General features: G+C 37.6%; 1 protein-coding gene across 2 annotated transcripts; it reads left to right on the top strand.

Annotated features, from left to right (window-relative positions):
* The first annotated feature begins 2160 nt into the window (after positions 1-2160).
* Positions 2161-15778, top strand: LOC148830862 (potassium voltage-gated channel subfamily A member 3-like). 2 transcript variants are annotated; one of them, XM_088921893.1, is made up of 3 exons: positions 2161-5492; positions 11702-11801; positions 15096-15778. In XM_088921893.1, the coding sequence occupies exon 1, from the start codon at positions 2320-2322 to the stop codon at positions 3889-3891; it is 1572 nt and encodes a 523-aa protein (XP_088778019.1). In that variant the 5' UTR covers positions 2161-2319; the 3' UTR covers positions 3892-5492; positions 11702-11801; positions 15096-15778. The 2 variants fall into 2 exon arrangements, with proteins under 2 accessions (XP_088778019.1, XP_088778020.1); XM_088921894.1 differs by lacking the exon at positions 11702-11801 and having other exon boundaries at positions 2167-5492; positions 15096-15655.
* The last annotated feature ends 672 nt before the right edge of the window (positions 15779-16450 follow it).

Here is a 16450-nt window from a genome sequence, read left to right as displayed (position 1 = left end):
ACATCTTTTGAATCACGGAACTGCCTTTTGACTACACCTTCTGCCTTACCCTCTTCTGGATTGGAAACCAACTTGCCTACCTTTCAATACGGACATCGGACCTCACCTCTCGCCAAGCCCTCATTCCCTCCGGGGACTTCACCCTCATCTCTAGACCCCCTAAGGTACCGCATAGGGTTCATCTTCCTGTTTGCTCAGCAGGTTGTTCGTGACATTACTGACAACAGCAAGAACAAATATGCTGGATTTTCTCTAACTGAAACTACAATTTTCTAAAAACTGCCCTCCCTGAGTAAATCCATGAACTGCCACATCAGGAAACAGATTTTCTGCTTGTACTGCTTCCAGAAATCCAAGGAGTGTCTTGAATTCGTCTACACACTGTCACATTGCCAGCACTACAGTTCTCAATGGACGATGATATGTGGATTTAAGAATAGGGAAATGAGACAGTGAACTGATTCATTTGTCAATAAAGATAAATTGTTTGTTGACAACTTTAGAGTTGCCGTGTGGGTGCCAACAGCATGTATGTTCCAGTGACACTTAACATTTTAGCACCATGGACAGCCACTAATCAATTTCACAGAGCCACTGTGCAGATACATGTCCAATGAACCTAACTGAAGTGTGTTGCCTGAAAGGAAACTGATTTGCCATCCAGAACAGGAAGAAAAATATATTGAGTGTGAATGCACGCTGCATTGTAATTCCTCTGTGTCTGTACATTTAAAAACCGATAATACATTAATAGCTGTTCAATCAGAAATAAGGGTAAGTTATTTAAGGAGACATTAAAGTTCTAAGTTGTTGAAAACAACACAAATGGATAACTATTTTTCAAACACAGGACAGAATGCAGAAACAAGTAAATCATCAGTCTGAATAAGAAAGCTGAAAGTAACACTGGAGATTTCTAACTTAACTGGAACAGAATCCCTGCCAACACAAGTCCTCCTAAACATACTGTAAGTCACTGTGGTGTGTTTCATATAAATGTACAAGCTACTGTATAAGCTACAGTATACAATTTTTTGTTTGTTTTTAAAATCAACTATCATTAAATTTCTGCATTAATTATTTTAAATAATATAAAAAAAACTACGCTGAAATGCAGATATTTCCTACATATTTTTCTTCATCACACACTAAAAAATAGAGAAAAAATATTAGAATGTCTTAACTGTACAGAGCTAAAGGTATTAGGAGGAAAAAAAAGATTAATGGCGGGTTCACACCATCTTTCATTTGCAAAGAATATAATTTAAAGTTTATTAACTAATATACTTTGGATATATTGGAAACAATACAGTACATTTTCTTTTATTCTAATATTAAGTAATTTGGGAAAGCCACCTCAATACACATGTTTTTTTTTAAATATATTTCATTCCTCTCTTGCTCGGCATTCCATACAGCATGTGTCCTGTACGTTTTTCCTTATTAGCATTCTGGAAAGCGTGCCATCACGTTATCATTTACAAGAGCACCGGTACTAAAGATTTAAGGTGCGCAGTAACAAATATCACTATTTTCACAAATCACGATGTACATTTTGAAAAGAAAATTGATGTTACCGCTCGATTATAGAGGAATCAACAGGATCTTCACTGATACTTAGACTCCTTCTGTCTGATGAGGGATGAAGTTCTGCCAAATGAAAAATGTCCTGATCTTTGTTTTTGCTCAAGCGCTAGCACAGGAAAGGGTAAGCAAACAAGTGAAGATTCTGAATCACAGGAAAGCAATTAGGGCACATGAGAAAAAAAGAGCAAAAACATTAAATGGGAATCCACTGAATTGTAAAGAAATTGTAAATAAAAATAGGAAAACAACGGACCATGTACTGTATAATTGCCCTTTTGGAAATTACTGTAGGTTTTTTAACATTAGGGATACATAGCCGTTATTATTGTGAGTGGTCACTGCAGCAAATTGCCATTTTAAAGCAGTTCCCATACATATATTTTAATAGTTTTCTCTGTATATTCAAAGGGGTCACGTCTGGAGGGTGGTGGCTGAGGGAGTACCGGTGACGCGCGTCTCGGTCCTGTGTTTGTGTCTGTTTGGGTTCCGATTGGGCAAAAGGGAGAAGAGTGCCAGGCATTTGCACGCCGTGGGCGGGAATTGGGATGTTCATAAACCCCGGTGTGCGAGCCGTGGGCGGGAATACTAGGCTGATAAACTAAAGACTGAGAAGGAGAGAGAGAAGAGGAGAGAGGACGCGGTGGCTGTGCAGCGGCGGCGGTGGTGGCGGTGGCTCACCGGAGCTTGTAGGAGGAGGCGCGGCTTCCCCTGCCCCTCCAACACAGCACCTGTATGGACGACCACCTCAGCCTCCTTCACTCGCCTCCGCCTTCGTCTGCCAAGCACAGAAAGAACAACATTGTTAACCCTGGCTACACTGACACCGAGCAAGACATCATGACAGTAGTCGCTTGTGACAACATGTTGGAGGAGACGGCAGCTCTCCCTGGACACCATTCCTTGGATCGCTACGAGCCTGATCATGAGTGCTGCGAGCGAGTGGTCATCAACATTTCTGGGCTCCGGTTCGAGACGCAGCTCAAAACTCTCTCCCAGTTCCCAGAGACTTTGCTTGGGGATCCCAAAAAGAGAATGCGCTACTTTGATCCTCTAAGGAACGAATACTTCTTCGACAGAAACCGTCCCAGTTTTGATGCCATTCTTTATTACTATCAATCAGGGGGACGCATCAGGAGGCCCGTCAATGTCCCCATTGACATCTTTTCCGAGGAGATCAGGTTTTATGAACTGGGGGAGGAAGCGATGGAGAAATTCAGAGAAGACGAAGGGTTTATCAAAGAGGAAGAGAGACCTTTACCCACTAATGAATTTCAGAGGCAGGTGTGGCTATTGTTTGAGTACCCCGAGAGCTCAGGACCAGCCCGGGGCATTGCTATTGTATCTGTGTTGGTTATTTTAATTTCAATTGTTATATTTTGTCTTGAAACACTTCCCGAATTCCGGGATGAGAAAGAGTACCAGAGTCCTATAGCACCTGTTATCAATGGAACAAGCCCTTACCTGTCTAGTACTTTCACGGACCCTTTCTTTGTCGTGGAGACGCTGTGCATAATTTGGTTCTCATTTGAACTGCTGGTCAGATTCTTTGCCTGTCCTAGCAAAGCCACTTTCTCTAAAAACATCATGAACATTATCGACATTGTGGCCATCATCCCCTACTTTATCACACTCGGGACTGAACTGGCGGAAAGACAGGGGAACGGGCAGCAGGCAATGTCCTTGGCTATCTTGAGAGTAATCAGACTAGTCCGTGTTTTTCGCATCTTCAAGCTTTCCAGACACTCCAAAGGACTCCAAATTTTAGGACAGACCCTGAAAGCCAGCATGAGAGAGCTAGGTCTATTAATTTTCTTCCTTTTTATCGGGGTCATTCTCTTCTCCAGCGCTGTCTACTTTGCAGAAGCAGACGATCCCTCCTCTGGTTTTAGCAGCATCCCTGATGCTTTCTGGTGGGCTGTAGTCACCATGACAACAGTCGGCTATGGAGACATGCACCCTGTTACCATAGGTGGTAAAATCGTCGGGTCCTTGTGTGCAATCGCAGGCGTGTTAACCATAGCCTTGCCTGTCCCGGTCATCGTGTCTAATTTTAACTACTTTTACCACCGGGAGACTGAAGGAGAAGAGCAGGCACAGTATCTGCACGTTGGCAGCTGTCAGCACTTAACATCAACGGAGGAGCTGAAAAAGACACGCAGCTCCTCTTCACTCAGCAAATCGGAATACATGGTTATAGAAGAAGGCATAACCAGTGCTTTCAAACAACCCAACTTCAAAAGTAGCAACTGCACTCAAAACAACCAGAACTGCGTGAATATCAAAAAGATTTTCACAGATGTGTAAATGAGAAAAAAAAACACAAAGTGATTAATTACTACTGCTTCTTCTACTAATCGTAACGTGTCAGTGCAAGTCTGTTGTGTGGAGGCGACGTTATAGGTATCTAATTGTGTCCTGTTAAGTCAGTGAGTATCCGAGTCCATTCGCAATAGAATAAAAGCAGCACTCGAGGTATTTGCTAGTCCATCACAAGCTACGTGTTCTGCTTTTTTATCTCGTGGAATATAATACAGGTCATGAGGTTTTTCGTGATCAACAGCTCTTGTTTCGTTCTCGTTTGTCAACTGACAGAGGCGATGTATGCTTCCTTTGTTAATTCCAACCGTAACCTGGAATTTACTAAGTCTGTGAAAATTCGTATTTGTAAATAATAATAATAATCGCAACACAAAAGAGTAAAACTTACTTTAAGGGATAGTTTATTGGCAAAACATGAATGTGAAGGATTTTTTGAAAAAAACATTTATTATTGTGCTGAAGTTATTTTTTACCAAAACTAGAAAAACAGTATATATATATTAAGATGAACTCGCATACATTACGATACTAGTTGTCTAACGGATAATAAAAGGGAGCAAATCAATTTCAAATTAATCATTTTTTATTTATTCGTGTTGCCTCATTGAAGTACGCACTACTAATTGTTTATACTTGAATTATATATATGTGTCCCACCGTTTCGTGGCTAATGAAGAAGCAAAGGAACAAAGGAAACCTAAGCACAAACTACTGGAAAAGCTGTCGTTTTGGACTGCTGTCATCTTAGGTGCAAGACCTAAAAATCAAAAGAAAAGGCACGCCTTCTAGTGGATGCTACTAATTCTGCCTGGAGTGATGCAGTTTCCATAGCAACCACAGTTTCCTGGGTAACCCCTGCTAATGTTGCCATGGTATCCCATTCTGTTTCCTCAGTAACCTTCCAGATGGTTCTAAAGCCTGCAATATAAAAGAAGAAAGCAGATGAATAGATAAAACACAGAATTTTAATCCCAGAGGGACATCCGTTATACTGTGAAAAACTAATGAATACATTTATATTTTATAAACGCACTCAAATAAGTAGGCATACTTGGCCAAAATTACTTTCAATAATAATTATAATAATCACTTTATCAGGTATAAAATCTTAAAAATGCCAAAAATGCACAAACATTCAAATGATAAAAGTATACAAATAATGTGTCTGTTTTAATCTGATGACTGGATTACTTGCATTGCCATATGGATGATTGTGGATTGCAATATCCCTCAGAGGTCAGGACTGGAATGTCATACTTGTGATGGTAAATGGCTTTTTACTGCCAGTGGAAGAACTGCGTCATACAGTGTGTCCTGAGCAGGACTGTAAACATAAGAAGCACACAGGGAACGGGATGCCAGAGATTTAGGCTAACATTCAGATAATCTGAGCTGGAAAAAAAAAAAGAAGGAACAAAGCTTGAACAGACACAAATACGCACACAAATGGAAATTAAAACTCAAAGTTATAGTTCTAAGGACCAAGAAGAAGAAAGAAGATGGATAATTGTTAATGGGGAGACACCAGCTTGTGTACTTTGCACCATGTATTCACAGGGACTTCTCTACATTTTCAAATAGGAGAGGTGGGTACAAGCCGTGAAAGAGTCTTGACTGACTCTTGCTTACATCATCCCAAATAAATCAATGCCACTCATCTATTATTTCTATTAAACCAGGGGAGAGAGTAAGAGGAGCCAGTCAGCCAGAAAGCTATTGATAAAAATTGCAGTTATCCCCACTTTGGGAAGGAAGTAGTAAAAATTAGCTGCTCTTACAGGGTGTACAGAAAATCACATTGATCCTGGGTGGTTGGCGCTGGAGAGGTGGCCGAGTTCCACTTTTAAGCAACATCTTTAATGAATCAAACACATTAACATGTTTCTGTTTGGCAGGAAGGTCATGTTTATTCCTGAGCTGGTCTGGAAGATTTAAGTTGCTTTTCAAGAGGTTCCAGTACTTATTTATTCTTTTTCTATTGCAAATAACAAATACATGTATAACAATAACCCAAATACAGGGGAGGAGAAGAGATTTTTTCCTGGCCAATGGAAGAAACATATCTGTACAAGTTTTATATTAAAGCGTACAAATAAGTAGTCATTCTCCAGTGAGTGAAGACGTGTATGCACGCAGCACAGGTGATACATACAGCCTAGTACTGCCATATAAAAATGAGCAGACTCCAAAATTGTGGATTCACTCGGTACTCCTGTATTCCCTTTGTCCTCCAATATCCCCTGCACATTGAAAGAGTTTTTTTTCCTTTCAATATATAGGTAATCCCAAGCACACATCTGATGGTTAAAGGTATCCACTTTTTGTCTTTAGGTCCGTTTTACAGTATATTGGTTCTTATTAACATGTCTTTACTGTGTTGTATTCTTTTTAGATGTGAGCTGCTGTGGTTTTAACAGTTATCCCATAAAGTGTTTTGTTAAATTAACATTAAAATACAGTACATTTGTAGACATGGGTTAAGCAGCTTAATATTTTGCCTTGACTTCTAAAAACTTAGTCAAGCAGTTGTTCCAGATTTCTATAAACGTCTATAGCAATGCCTCCAGCATAACCCGTAGAAAAGAAGTGCTCAGAGCCTCCATTCATGGAAAGACACAGAGAATGATGTGTTTGCAGATCAAACTAAATTTGAATTATCTATAGCTGAGTGCTGAACTCTGCTTCAATTTGTTTTACTGCACACGGTTCCTTATCATACAGTTTTTAAAACCGAGAATCTGTTTAACATTGGCTTCCAACCAGGAAATGACATGAAAGCACCCGTGACCTCAGGCTATTATAATTTCCTTCTGACAGATTTAATTTAGGTTTCTCTCCAGTGAATTTGCCCTTTTTTGTACAACAGCACTTAAACAAACAGGAAACGCAAGATGAACGGAATTGCAGCAGACTAAATGCCGTTTAGACACTAATGCCTAAGTACTCTTAAAAAGGTAGACCCAAAGTTCTAGTAACTTTTCTTTTCTAACAGTCCTTCTGCATTTTTGTAAAAGTACGATGCCTGTTAATTTCATTTTGCATAATTCTATGTGTAACATACTGTGCGTAATACAGTAATTGTTATTTGTCCTATCAATTAGACAAGAAAAATTAGAATTGCAGCCTGTGTCCAAAAGTTTTCGAGTATTCTAGAAAAAAAACAAAAACATCCATTTGAAGTAAATTATATGTAGGTGTCCAGCTATCCCTGCATTGTCTACATTTTCTTGCAAGTACTATTACCAGAATTAGAAGATATTGTGTTTTGAAACTGTGGAGTTGGGATTTTTTGCCACAGAGACTGACAGTGTTATAACGATAAAGAATGCACACATTGTCTGTCGTACTACAGTTCTACTTCACACTGGGTTTAGATCCAGAGTTTTGTGGTAAATTGCTTAGCTACAAAATTTAAAAATGTCTTATTTCTTTCAGTCATTAAAGGTACTGTAACTGAACAGTCAAATGACTCAGTTTGGTTACAATAAGAATCAGATTGTACGTGTCAGCTCGCTCTGTCCTGCATAGAATATTGTTTATATTTTAATTTATTCTTTTAGATTTTTGTCCTCTTAATCTTATTGCTCTTAAATGATGGTATGCGAACTTTGTTGAAAATTAATAAAAATCAAGAACTTACAGGAAATATATACATATTTATTATTTAAGTATATAATACATCTTGTTTTTGTTTTTAATAAAGCAGGAGTTTTGATTAATTCACCATTTTGGCTCATCTCTGCCAAGATTAATATATATATATACTGTATATGTAATGATGACTCTGGCCTGTAGAATGATTTGTGTATTTTTTCTGGATAAGGCTCACCTGTAAAGCAGTTGAGACAGCTTTACCATAACCCAAAATAACTTCTCTCTTGCCTTAGTGAGGTTTCTGACCTTTATTCCTGATATTGCCACAAGGCTTTAAAATAAACAAGACTCATGTGCCTGCTGGCAGGTTATTTTGATTACAGATGCTCACAGATTTCATTAGTAGACATTCCTTAGTTAAAAGAGAGGTTCGTTGTCATGTGGCAAGCTGATGGCTTGTTCACATTCCATCATGTGCCGTTCCCGTCACACTGTGTGAGTAATAATAGGCTTGTCACTTGTGCTGGACCCCTCCTTTATGCAAGTACTGAAACGAGACAAGAATCCATCACCCCGTTTAAAAAAAAATGCACTGCAATGATTCAGCAAATAATCCTTTACTGTGTCGTGCAAGCTGAATATAGACTAGACTGTCACTGATTCCAACAGTTCAGGAATTCCAATACTGAAATTCCTTTGCCTTATGTGTGCAGCTATGTAGCACAATTTAAAAGCCAGTGATTTTAACCCCATGTTTATTAAGGGTGCATTCAGTGTTGCGCTGCCTGCTAGATTAAAGACAGAAACGTATTCCATGATGTCACCTCTCTGCAGTGCTGCTGTTCTGTCAGTTCAATGTAGGAATTGATAATGAAGTTCACATAAAGATGAAATATTACCTTATCAATGGCATTGGAGAGGAAAAACCTGCTACAATAGTTTATAATAACTTATATGGTCAATCTTTAAATATATCTTAAGTTTTATAACCACATTGTTTCCTGATCTTGAATTTCTGAATGTCGAAATAATTCAAAGAAACAGGAAAATACTTCTCCAAAGCACCCATACTTTAAAGTATTACAGATAGTGATTATACAGTATCAAGATATTAGTTGCATTTTAACGCCTGTTTTGTGCTTTTGAGCAGAGAGAGGTTATAGATATATTGACAATTATATATGAATGCATATTTATCTCCTAAACGTAAGTAAATTTCACTATGCACCGAAGTTTTAAATATAACTGATATACAGAGAATATAAATATGTGTAATTTTATGATGTGATAGTCATTATTTTTTTCTTTCTTCAATATAACATACAGGAGAAACACTATTGATAAAATTTTTTACATATACATGTATCTAATTTACATAACTGCGACATAAAATCAAGTAGCACATGCATTGTATGCAGTATATATACTGCATATTATCTAGCGCCTTTTTTTTCTTTTCTGATCTCATTTTCCAATATCCTTGAGGTGACATTGGTGACAGACACATCCAGTGCTGCCCTCTAGTGGTAGCAGTGGAAAGTGATTTTGACAGTGCATGACAGTACAGTAATCACGAACCGAAATTAGTAGTTTAGCAGTATTATGAATTGATTAATTAATTTATAGATTCATTGGTACAAGGTAATGCACAGTGGATAATTTCAAGAAATGCCTTAATTTACAGGTTTAATTGTTATGTAAGCTACATGCTAGGTAATTAATGAATGTGACATTTTGCTAATATCTGAATAAAAAAAAGTCCTTTGGTACTACAGCCGTTTTCTTTAAACTGTTGTGATACTGTCCTCAAAGTTGGTCTCTGAAATTATCAGCTTCTGGGGTGTTCATTATTGTTGTTTATTGTTCATCTGGTCATTTTTGACCGTTGCTGAAGTTAAAAGTACTTTGAAATGGCATCATTTGGATTTTACGATACAACTGTTAAACTGTCCTTCAATCATGGAGCTGTGTATAACACAATTCTGTTAATATAAAACCTGAAGATATTCATACCTTGCCTTTTGAGAAGTTTTGCATTATACTGTTTTTTGAACTCATAAGATCCAATCAATTTTTTGCCAAAACCATAATTTTGTATTGTAAAGAATTTGATTTTCCTAGTTTGTGAGTCTTGCATGAAGAGAAGGAATTATACATTATTATAATACTTTGTAAATGATGAACAGAATGTGATGTAGCAAACTAAATATTATCATCTGTAACTCCGTAGAACTACTGTACAGTACAGTACATAGCAGATTTACAGCTGTCTTATAAACCATGTTCGATAACCCAGCTTTTACTTTCCTGCCTGTTTCACAAGTTTATTACCATTGAGGAGACTGGATTTGCTGTTAACGCCATTGCTGAATGGTTACTGTATACCAATTGTCCCATAATGATGAAGCCTGATCCCAAGCCTATAAAGCCCAGTACCAACCACAAGTGTGTGGTGTATTAACATTAATGTAATACAATTTACTTTAGTTTAGAGATAATTTGTAATTCTTGTACTTGGATTAAGAACTGGTTAGTAGAAAGAAAACAGGGAAATTGGGGTGATGTAATGAGTGAGGTACCTCAGAGGTCTCGGTTAGGCCCAGTGCTCGTCCATATTTTCATCAAAGATTCTAGTTGGACGTCAGAAGGGCATGCATGCAAAAAAAAAATAAGCTGCAAATATATAAAGGGAAACACTCGAGAGAAAGAAAAAGACACTCAAGAGAAAGTATGAAAAAGACATACTGTAAGTGTTGCTGTTGACACCTGATTTACATCTTCTAGATAAGGTGCTTAAGCAATATCAAAGGGAGAGAGAATGTTAGGATATTGTTATGATAGATGTTAGAGATGTTGTGGTACAGATATAGAATGCACCATTGAGACCTCAGTTAGAATACTGACCACAATTTCAGCCACCCAAACACAACAAAGATATGGCTGCTCTGGAATCAGTCAAGAGAAGAGCGACCAGAAACATTCCCAGGCTCAAAGGAATGTCCTGCTCTGACAGGCCAAAAGAAGTAAACCTCTATTTTTAATATTGAACAGAGTAAGGTTCGATGGGACCTCATTTAAGTATTCAAAATCCTTAAAGTCACTGGCAAAATTAATTGTACTGACATCTTCAAAATCAACAGTGGATCATGAACTAGAGGGGACAAGTGGAAACTACCCAGAAGCACAATTAAAGCTGAGAACAGGAGACCTCTTTACGCAAAATGTTGTGGGAGGATGGGAAAATCTGCCAAGCAATGTTGTTGAAGTGAATACCCTGGATTCTTTCAAGAAACAGCTTGATTAATTGATCCTTGACTCACTTAGCATCCAAAAAAAAAACCCAACTAAACTAAATTGACAATATAACAAATGTCTTTGTTTGTAATGACTCTTATAATTAATAGTCTGGCCTGTGCCAATTTTTAGCCATTTCATATTTATTTTGTAAATCTGAGGGCTATAGATATCTTTTCTGCTCTTGCTGGTGGAGAAATTCTTGGTAACAACATATCTTTCACATCTTTAAAAGAAGTCTCTTCAGATTTGGAATTGGCAATTGTATTTTCTGTTTTTCTTCTCTTCCAGCGATCTGAGCAAAAGGTTGTTAATGATGTACCTTATCACTGCTATACAGGGAAAATCAGGATATGAGCACACATTCCTCCAAAACACCCACCTGTCAGATTCATTCATCGTTTGACATGCTGTGAACTCCAAATGCCGTTGTAGGAGAGTGAGCAATGATTGGAGGGATGATGCGTCTCATACTGACAGCACTGAAGTTTGTAGTTCTATGGCAAGCCAACGATAGCTTGAGCAATTCAAGCTCTCCTAAGGAGTAGTAATCAATTAGTTGTGCCCACTACTTGAGCAATGCCAGTCACCATTGTCACCATTGATTAAAAACATAACCTACAGTAGGCCTAAGCAATCAAAATTTTCAAACATTTGGTAAGATCATGTGTAACCAGTGTCTTTTCATCAATTCAATTCAATTCAATTCAATTTTTATATAGCGCCTTTCACAACAAGGTTGTCCCAAGGTGCTTAACAATGCAGGTAACCATACATTTTGTGAATACAGAACAGAAAAGACCAGAAGAAGATTAATTAAGAATTAATTAATTTAAGAAGATTAAAAGATTAATGAGGAAAGCACCCATGTTCTATGACTTATTCCCATGTCTCTTTGATACTCTAGGAAAGTTTGTCGACCGGAATGGGTGTCTGTTCTTGGGAGCCCCATGCTGACAGACCATGGGGTGCTGCTTTCACCCAGAAACAGAAGAGTTGTGGGCAAGGTAATGAAAGCACAGCTTTTTATTTCAATTCAGAAATTCTGTGTATTGATGTAGAAAAGCTGTTGGCTCTTTCAAAGCTGTGGCACATAGTTTCTGATCAATTATGTTTGATGGTGTGTTTTTTGTGTGCAAAATTGTACAGTGAACCTTGTACAAACAATTTCCTTTTTTTTTAATTGGAAGGGAACTACAGTATGTACAGTAGAACCTTTGGGAATGCTTTACAGGAAACACTGCTGTAACAATGTCATGATGGTTCAGATTTGTATGTGTTTAAAACATGCAGTATGTGCACAGTGTCCTTAACCTATATTAAGCCACGCCTCTGCTTTTTTAAGAAAAACGGGAAACGGGAAATCTACATTTTTCTAGGCAAGAAGAGTTATATTTATATAATGATATACAGTATATATGATATTTAGTTATATATTACATAATTCAAAGTATTCATATGTTTGAATATTAAAATGGAGAGAGGAATTTCTTTAAAAATTGAAGTGAAATGTAACCGAAAATGTAAATGATGATCAATTAATCCTGTGACCTTTTTGGATAAAGTGGTTGGAAGATGGATGAATGATCACTTAATTTTTGGTGAGAATTAAATATACTGTACACAAAGTTACATTTATTTGTGCAGCCTGAGTTTCATATTTAGGAAATCTAAAATACTGGATATTACTGTGAATGTTTCTAAAAAAGTACTGTAGCCTGGGACCGTTTTTACTCACACATGTCCCTGCTGTCACTGACCTACAGTAAAAGAATCTGAATAGTAACAGTATTCTGAATCTAGGACATTTCACATTTCTAAGTTAGCATCAGAGGCCATTTTGGATGACCGCAGATGGTTCTTTTCTGCTTTTAAAAGAACATAATGCATTTCCACACAGCTCCTTCAGAAAACACCCATGTTCCATAAAATAACTGAGGTTATGTTTTTGAGGCAGCACAGCTGATTCTGGAAATTCCAAAAGGCAACAATGTTTTTCTGTCCTTTTATACAGTATATTGTGAAAGATGTACTGGGATTTTGTTTGGATCTCAGTCAAATTCCTTTGGTAGGATTAAGACTGCAGTAGGCTTCTTCAGTGCTCCCTCTCGATGACAGAAAAAGCACCATTGCACAACAAGGACACTTGATAAGTGGTGATATCTGCATGCTAAATTAAGCCACTCATTATATCTGCAGTATGGAGAATTGGGTAAACCTGACAAAAATTGAATTGAATGCAAAATAGGTATGGTCTGAATTAAGCAGGTTTTCATTCAAATGTAATGAAATGTAATAAATGTCCATTTTATATACAGTAATATTTTAAATAAGGAACATTCTTAAGAGAATTTATAGTAAATGTTATGCAAATACCACTGCACTTTATCTAAATTAGTATGCACAACTATATTTGCCCTTTACATTCACATTCCATGTAATGAAAACATTAAGGCAAGGATTCACGAGAATACATTTATAGTTTTGAAAGTGCTAAGTACATATACAGGTTCAGCACAGTTATGTTTTTTTCAGTAAAAGAGAAGAAATTGATCAGAAAGCTACTAATATCCAATAAGTTGGTTAGGCGGGATGGATTTTCTCTGTTGCAACCTTTCAAATGATCTTTTTAAACTGTCCTTCTTAAAAGACAGACTGAATCTAAGAGTGGTCCAGAGCCAGGGCCTTTTTTATGAATCTGGTAATCTCAAGCAAAGGAGCTCAGAAATATTTTTAGGACATAAATGTAAAAAAATATTTTACAAATTCTGATGGTTCCATAAATTTCTATGGTGATTTGGACTGCAGTCTGACAGATCTTGGGTCCTTTGGTGTGTTTCTGGAATCACCAGATCATCTGTTTTATTTTCAACTTTTGTCTTTTTTAAGTAAATGAAGAGGGTGTCTAGAAACAGTCATCAGTTCTGGCATTTTCAATTATTTTTTCTGGAATGTGTGCCAATTATGTGAACTGTAAAATACTGTACAGTATGTAACAAACTCATGAAGAAATGGTATAGTTAAGTTGCTGTGGTGATTAGCACTGCAATCTTGGGTCCTTGGTGTGTTTCTGGAATAGGCTGACATCTGTGTGGAGTTTGCATGCATTCCCTGTGTTTCTTTGAAGTTATGGCCTGTGCTGTGGTTTCCTCCCAACTTCCAATGACAAGCTATCTGGGTTAAATGGTGTCTGTAACTTGTTTTCGTATGTTTCGCCCATCGTGAGCTCTATTCTTCCAGGATAGTTCCAGGTTGCTGTGATCTTCAGGAATAAGCAGTTTTCTCAGAACAGGGAGATGGATGGATGTTTGGCGACTGAATTGCACACTTTTTGTATTTCTTATGAATATACATCAGTTACTTTTTCCCAAAGGCGTGCCAATTATGTGCCTGTAAAATACTATACAGTATGTAACTCAACTATGCAGAAAGTGCAGGAAAATGGCAAAGCATAGGATGTGGACGTGCAGGATAGAACAGTGTTGAAATGTTGAAATACAATGTATTAGTTATTAACTATCTAGAATTTTTGTAAAGAGTGAGCAGGCTTTGTAGATGTTTTTTCTTTTCACTGATATTAACATTTTCTCAGCACAATATGTTGCATATCCCAGTGCACTGTTAATGTGCCAGGAAACGAAGAATGAATCTAATCTTGTTGCAGTCATTACATGGTGAATCCTTTTTTAATTAAATAAGTATTGGCGTTAGTCACTGCACAGGGGGAATAAAGAATAGTGTTTGTTTTGTCTGTTGTCCAATTCAGATAGACAACAAAACAGACTAGATAGACTAGATTCTATAAATAAGGATTCTATCCATAAAGAGGACTCCATTGAATGGTTTTGAAAGCCTGTTGGGGATTTTGCTTTTTTGTCAAATTATACTGTAGCATGCAAGTAGATCCATGTCTTCAGTTGCATCTTAAGTTTGCAATATTTCTCAAAATATGTCTGGCATCAAGGACATCAATGACAGTGTAAAACAATTTCTAATTTTTGGCTGCTGAATATTTTGTTTCCTTGGGATTTAGGGTTTCGGTCAGCCTCTTGGCATCTAACCACAAGTCCATCCAGTGCTGAGAATCTGTAGAATTTTTTTCTCGTCACGTTCTGCAGTTCTACATAGATGGCCATCCTGGCCTGAGTAAATAAGATCCAGCTCAGAATTGCTGGCTCCTGACTTTAATCAGAACGGAAAAGAAGAAGCCTGCACACTGTTCTCTGATTCTGCACGCAAATCTCTTGGTGTCTTAACAGTTTCTGTGTTATGCTTGACATCCCCTCTGCATTCTTTTGCAGGGCTGGAACCGACCCGACTGCATTGAATCCGAACAGGTGCACCCCTGCCTCTCTCTCTGCCTTCCACACCACGCTTGTCAGAGCCTCTCTCGTCTCTCGAGCGAGGGAACACACCAATCTATCTCCTCCATCCCTAGCTAGAGAGACAAGGTGCCTTCAGCAATGGACGTTGACAGCCTTCTTCTTGCAGCGCTTATTATTGGCACTGACATGCGCACCATTTTTTCTGAACCTGATTCACCATAATCTTGTGTTAAAGGCATACTGTAGTTTTAAAGATCGCCAGAATTCAGGTGACTTGTTTGTAATCACACAGACTTGTACTGATGCTGCTACTGCTGCGAAGAAACCTAGAAGTGCTAAGAAACAGCCCAAATGAATGCTGCCCAAAATTTAGGGACATGGGGGTCATGCTTGTTCCATTCACATTTATAGTTGTGGCACACTGTCCTAAACAAATGTGAATATATGAACTTAAGCTATAATAGTCTTTGCTTTTTTATTTGTATTTTTCGATGTGAACTGCAGTTTAACTCTGTTTGCAAAATTGAATGAAGTGGTAGCAGATATGCAGACTGAGGAACTAATGGTTGGTGGAGGGCAGTATGATGGATTGCAGTGTGGTTGCTCCTATAAATTACCATGACTGTTCTATACAAAATAAAAGTGCTATTAGAGATTGTCTGTTGTGAAATTTTGTGGCGTCCCAGGAGCAATCCCTCAATTATCAAATAATTCAAAGAAACATTTTTTTTAATACTGTAGGTAAACACGTACACACCTTTATTTTCATTTAACTCCGGTAGCAACAATACAAAAAGTTAGATAAACTTTAGGAGCAAAAAACAGAAAAAGATATTAGGCCTCCAGAATGGTGGGCTCTGCAGGAAAAAGACTGCAGAAACCTCTAAATAGTTCTCTAAATAGAGCTCTAAATAGCTCTCTAAATAGTTTCAGTGTTTGGAGATAAGAAAAAAATTGCAGAAACCTTCTATTTACCTATATTTATTCACTTACAATAAAACTTTCAAAATGTATCGTTTATCTGTACAGGACCTGCCAGCAATTCCTGCCATTCCAATGTTCCGGTAGGAATGTCAGCAGAAACCTTCATTACTAAGAGGTCACAAAGCTACTGTACTAAGTGGCTACTGTTTGTCAACTGTCATAAGAAAATTATTTTGCCTAGTTCCATTTTTACAAAACTCAGAGAGATGCCCAAGCAAGGAATCAAATTCTTTCTGCTAAGAATAGTTTCCACTGTAGTGTATGCAAATAAATGAGTTGTTAAGCATGCTCTAGAAACGCCAGCATGATTTCTAATTCATAAGTGTGAGGATGAATATTGGGAAGCA

The sequence above is a fragment of the Atractosteus spatula genome, chromosome 7 (assembly GCF_055471065.1).
Source record: "Atractosteus spatula isolate fAtrSpa1 chromosome 7, fAtrSpa1.hap1, whole genome shotgun sequence".
In the NCBI taxonomy this organism is placed as follows: Eukaryota; Metazoa; Chordata; class Actinopteri; order Semionotiformes; family Lepisosteidae; genus Atractosteus; species Atractosteus spatula.
The sequence above is the reverse complement of the archived record's forward strand: the minus strand, read 5'-3'. Positions and strand labels throughout refer to the sequence as shown.

Bases quoted from the DNA above. Each gene is read 5' to 3' on its own strand.
- LOC148830862 (XM_088921893.1), top strand. From the start codon at position 2,320: ATGGACGACCACCTCAGCCTCCTTCACTCGCCTCCGCCTTCGTCTGCC.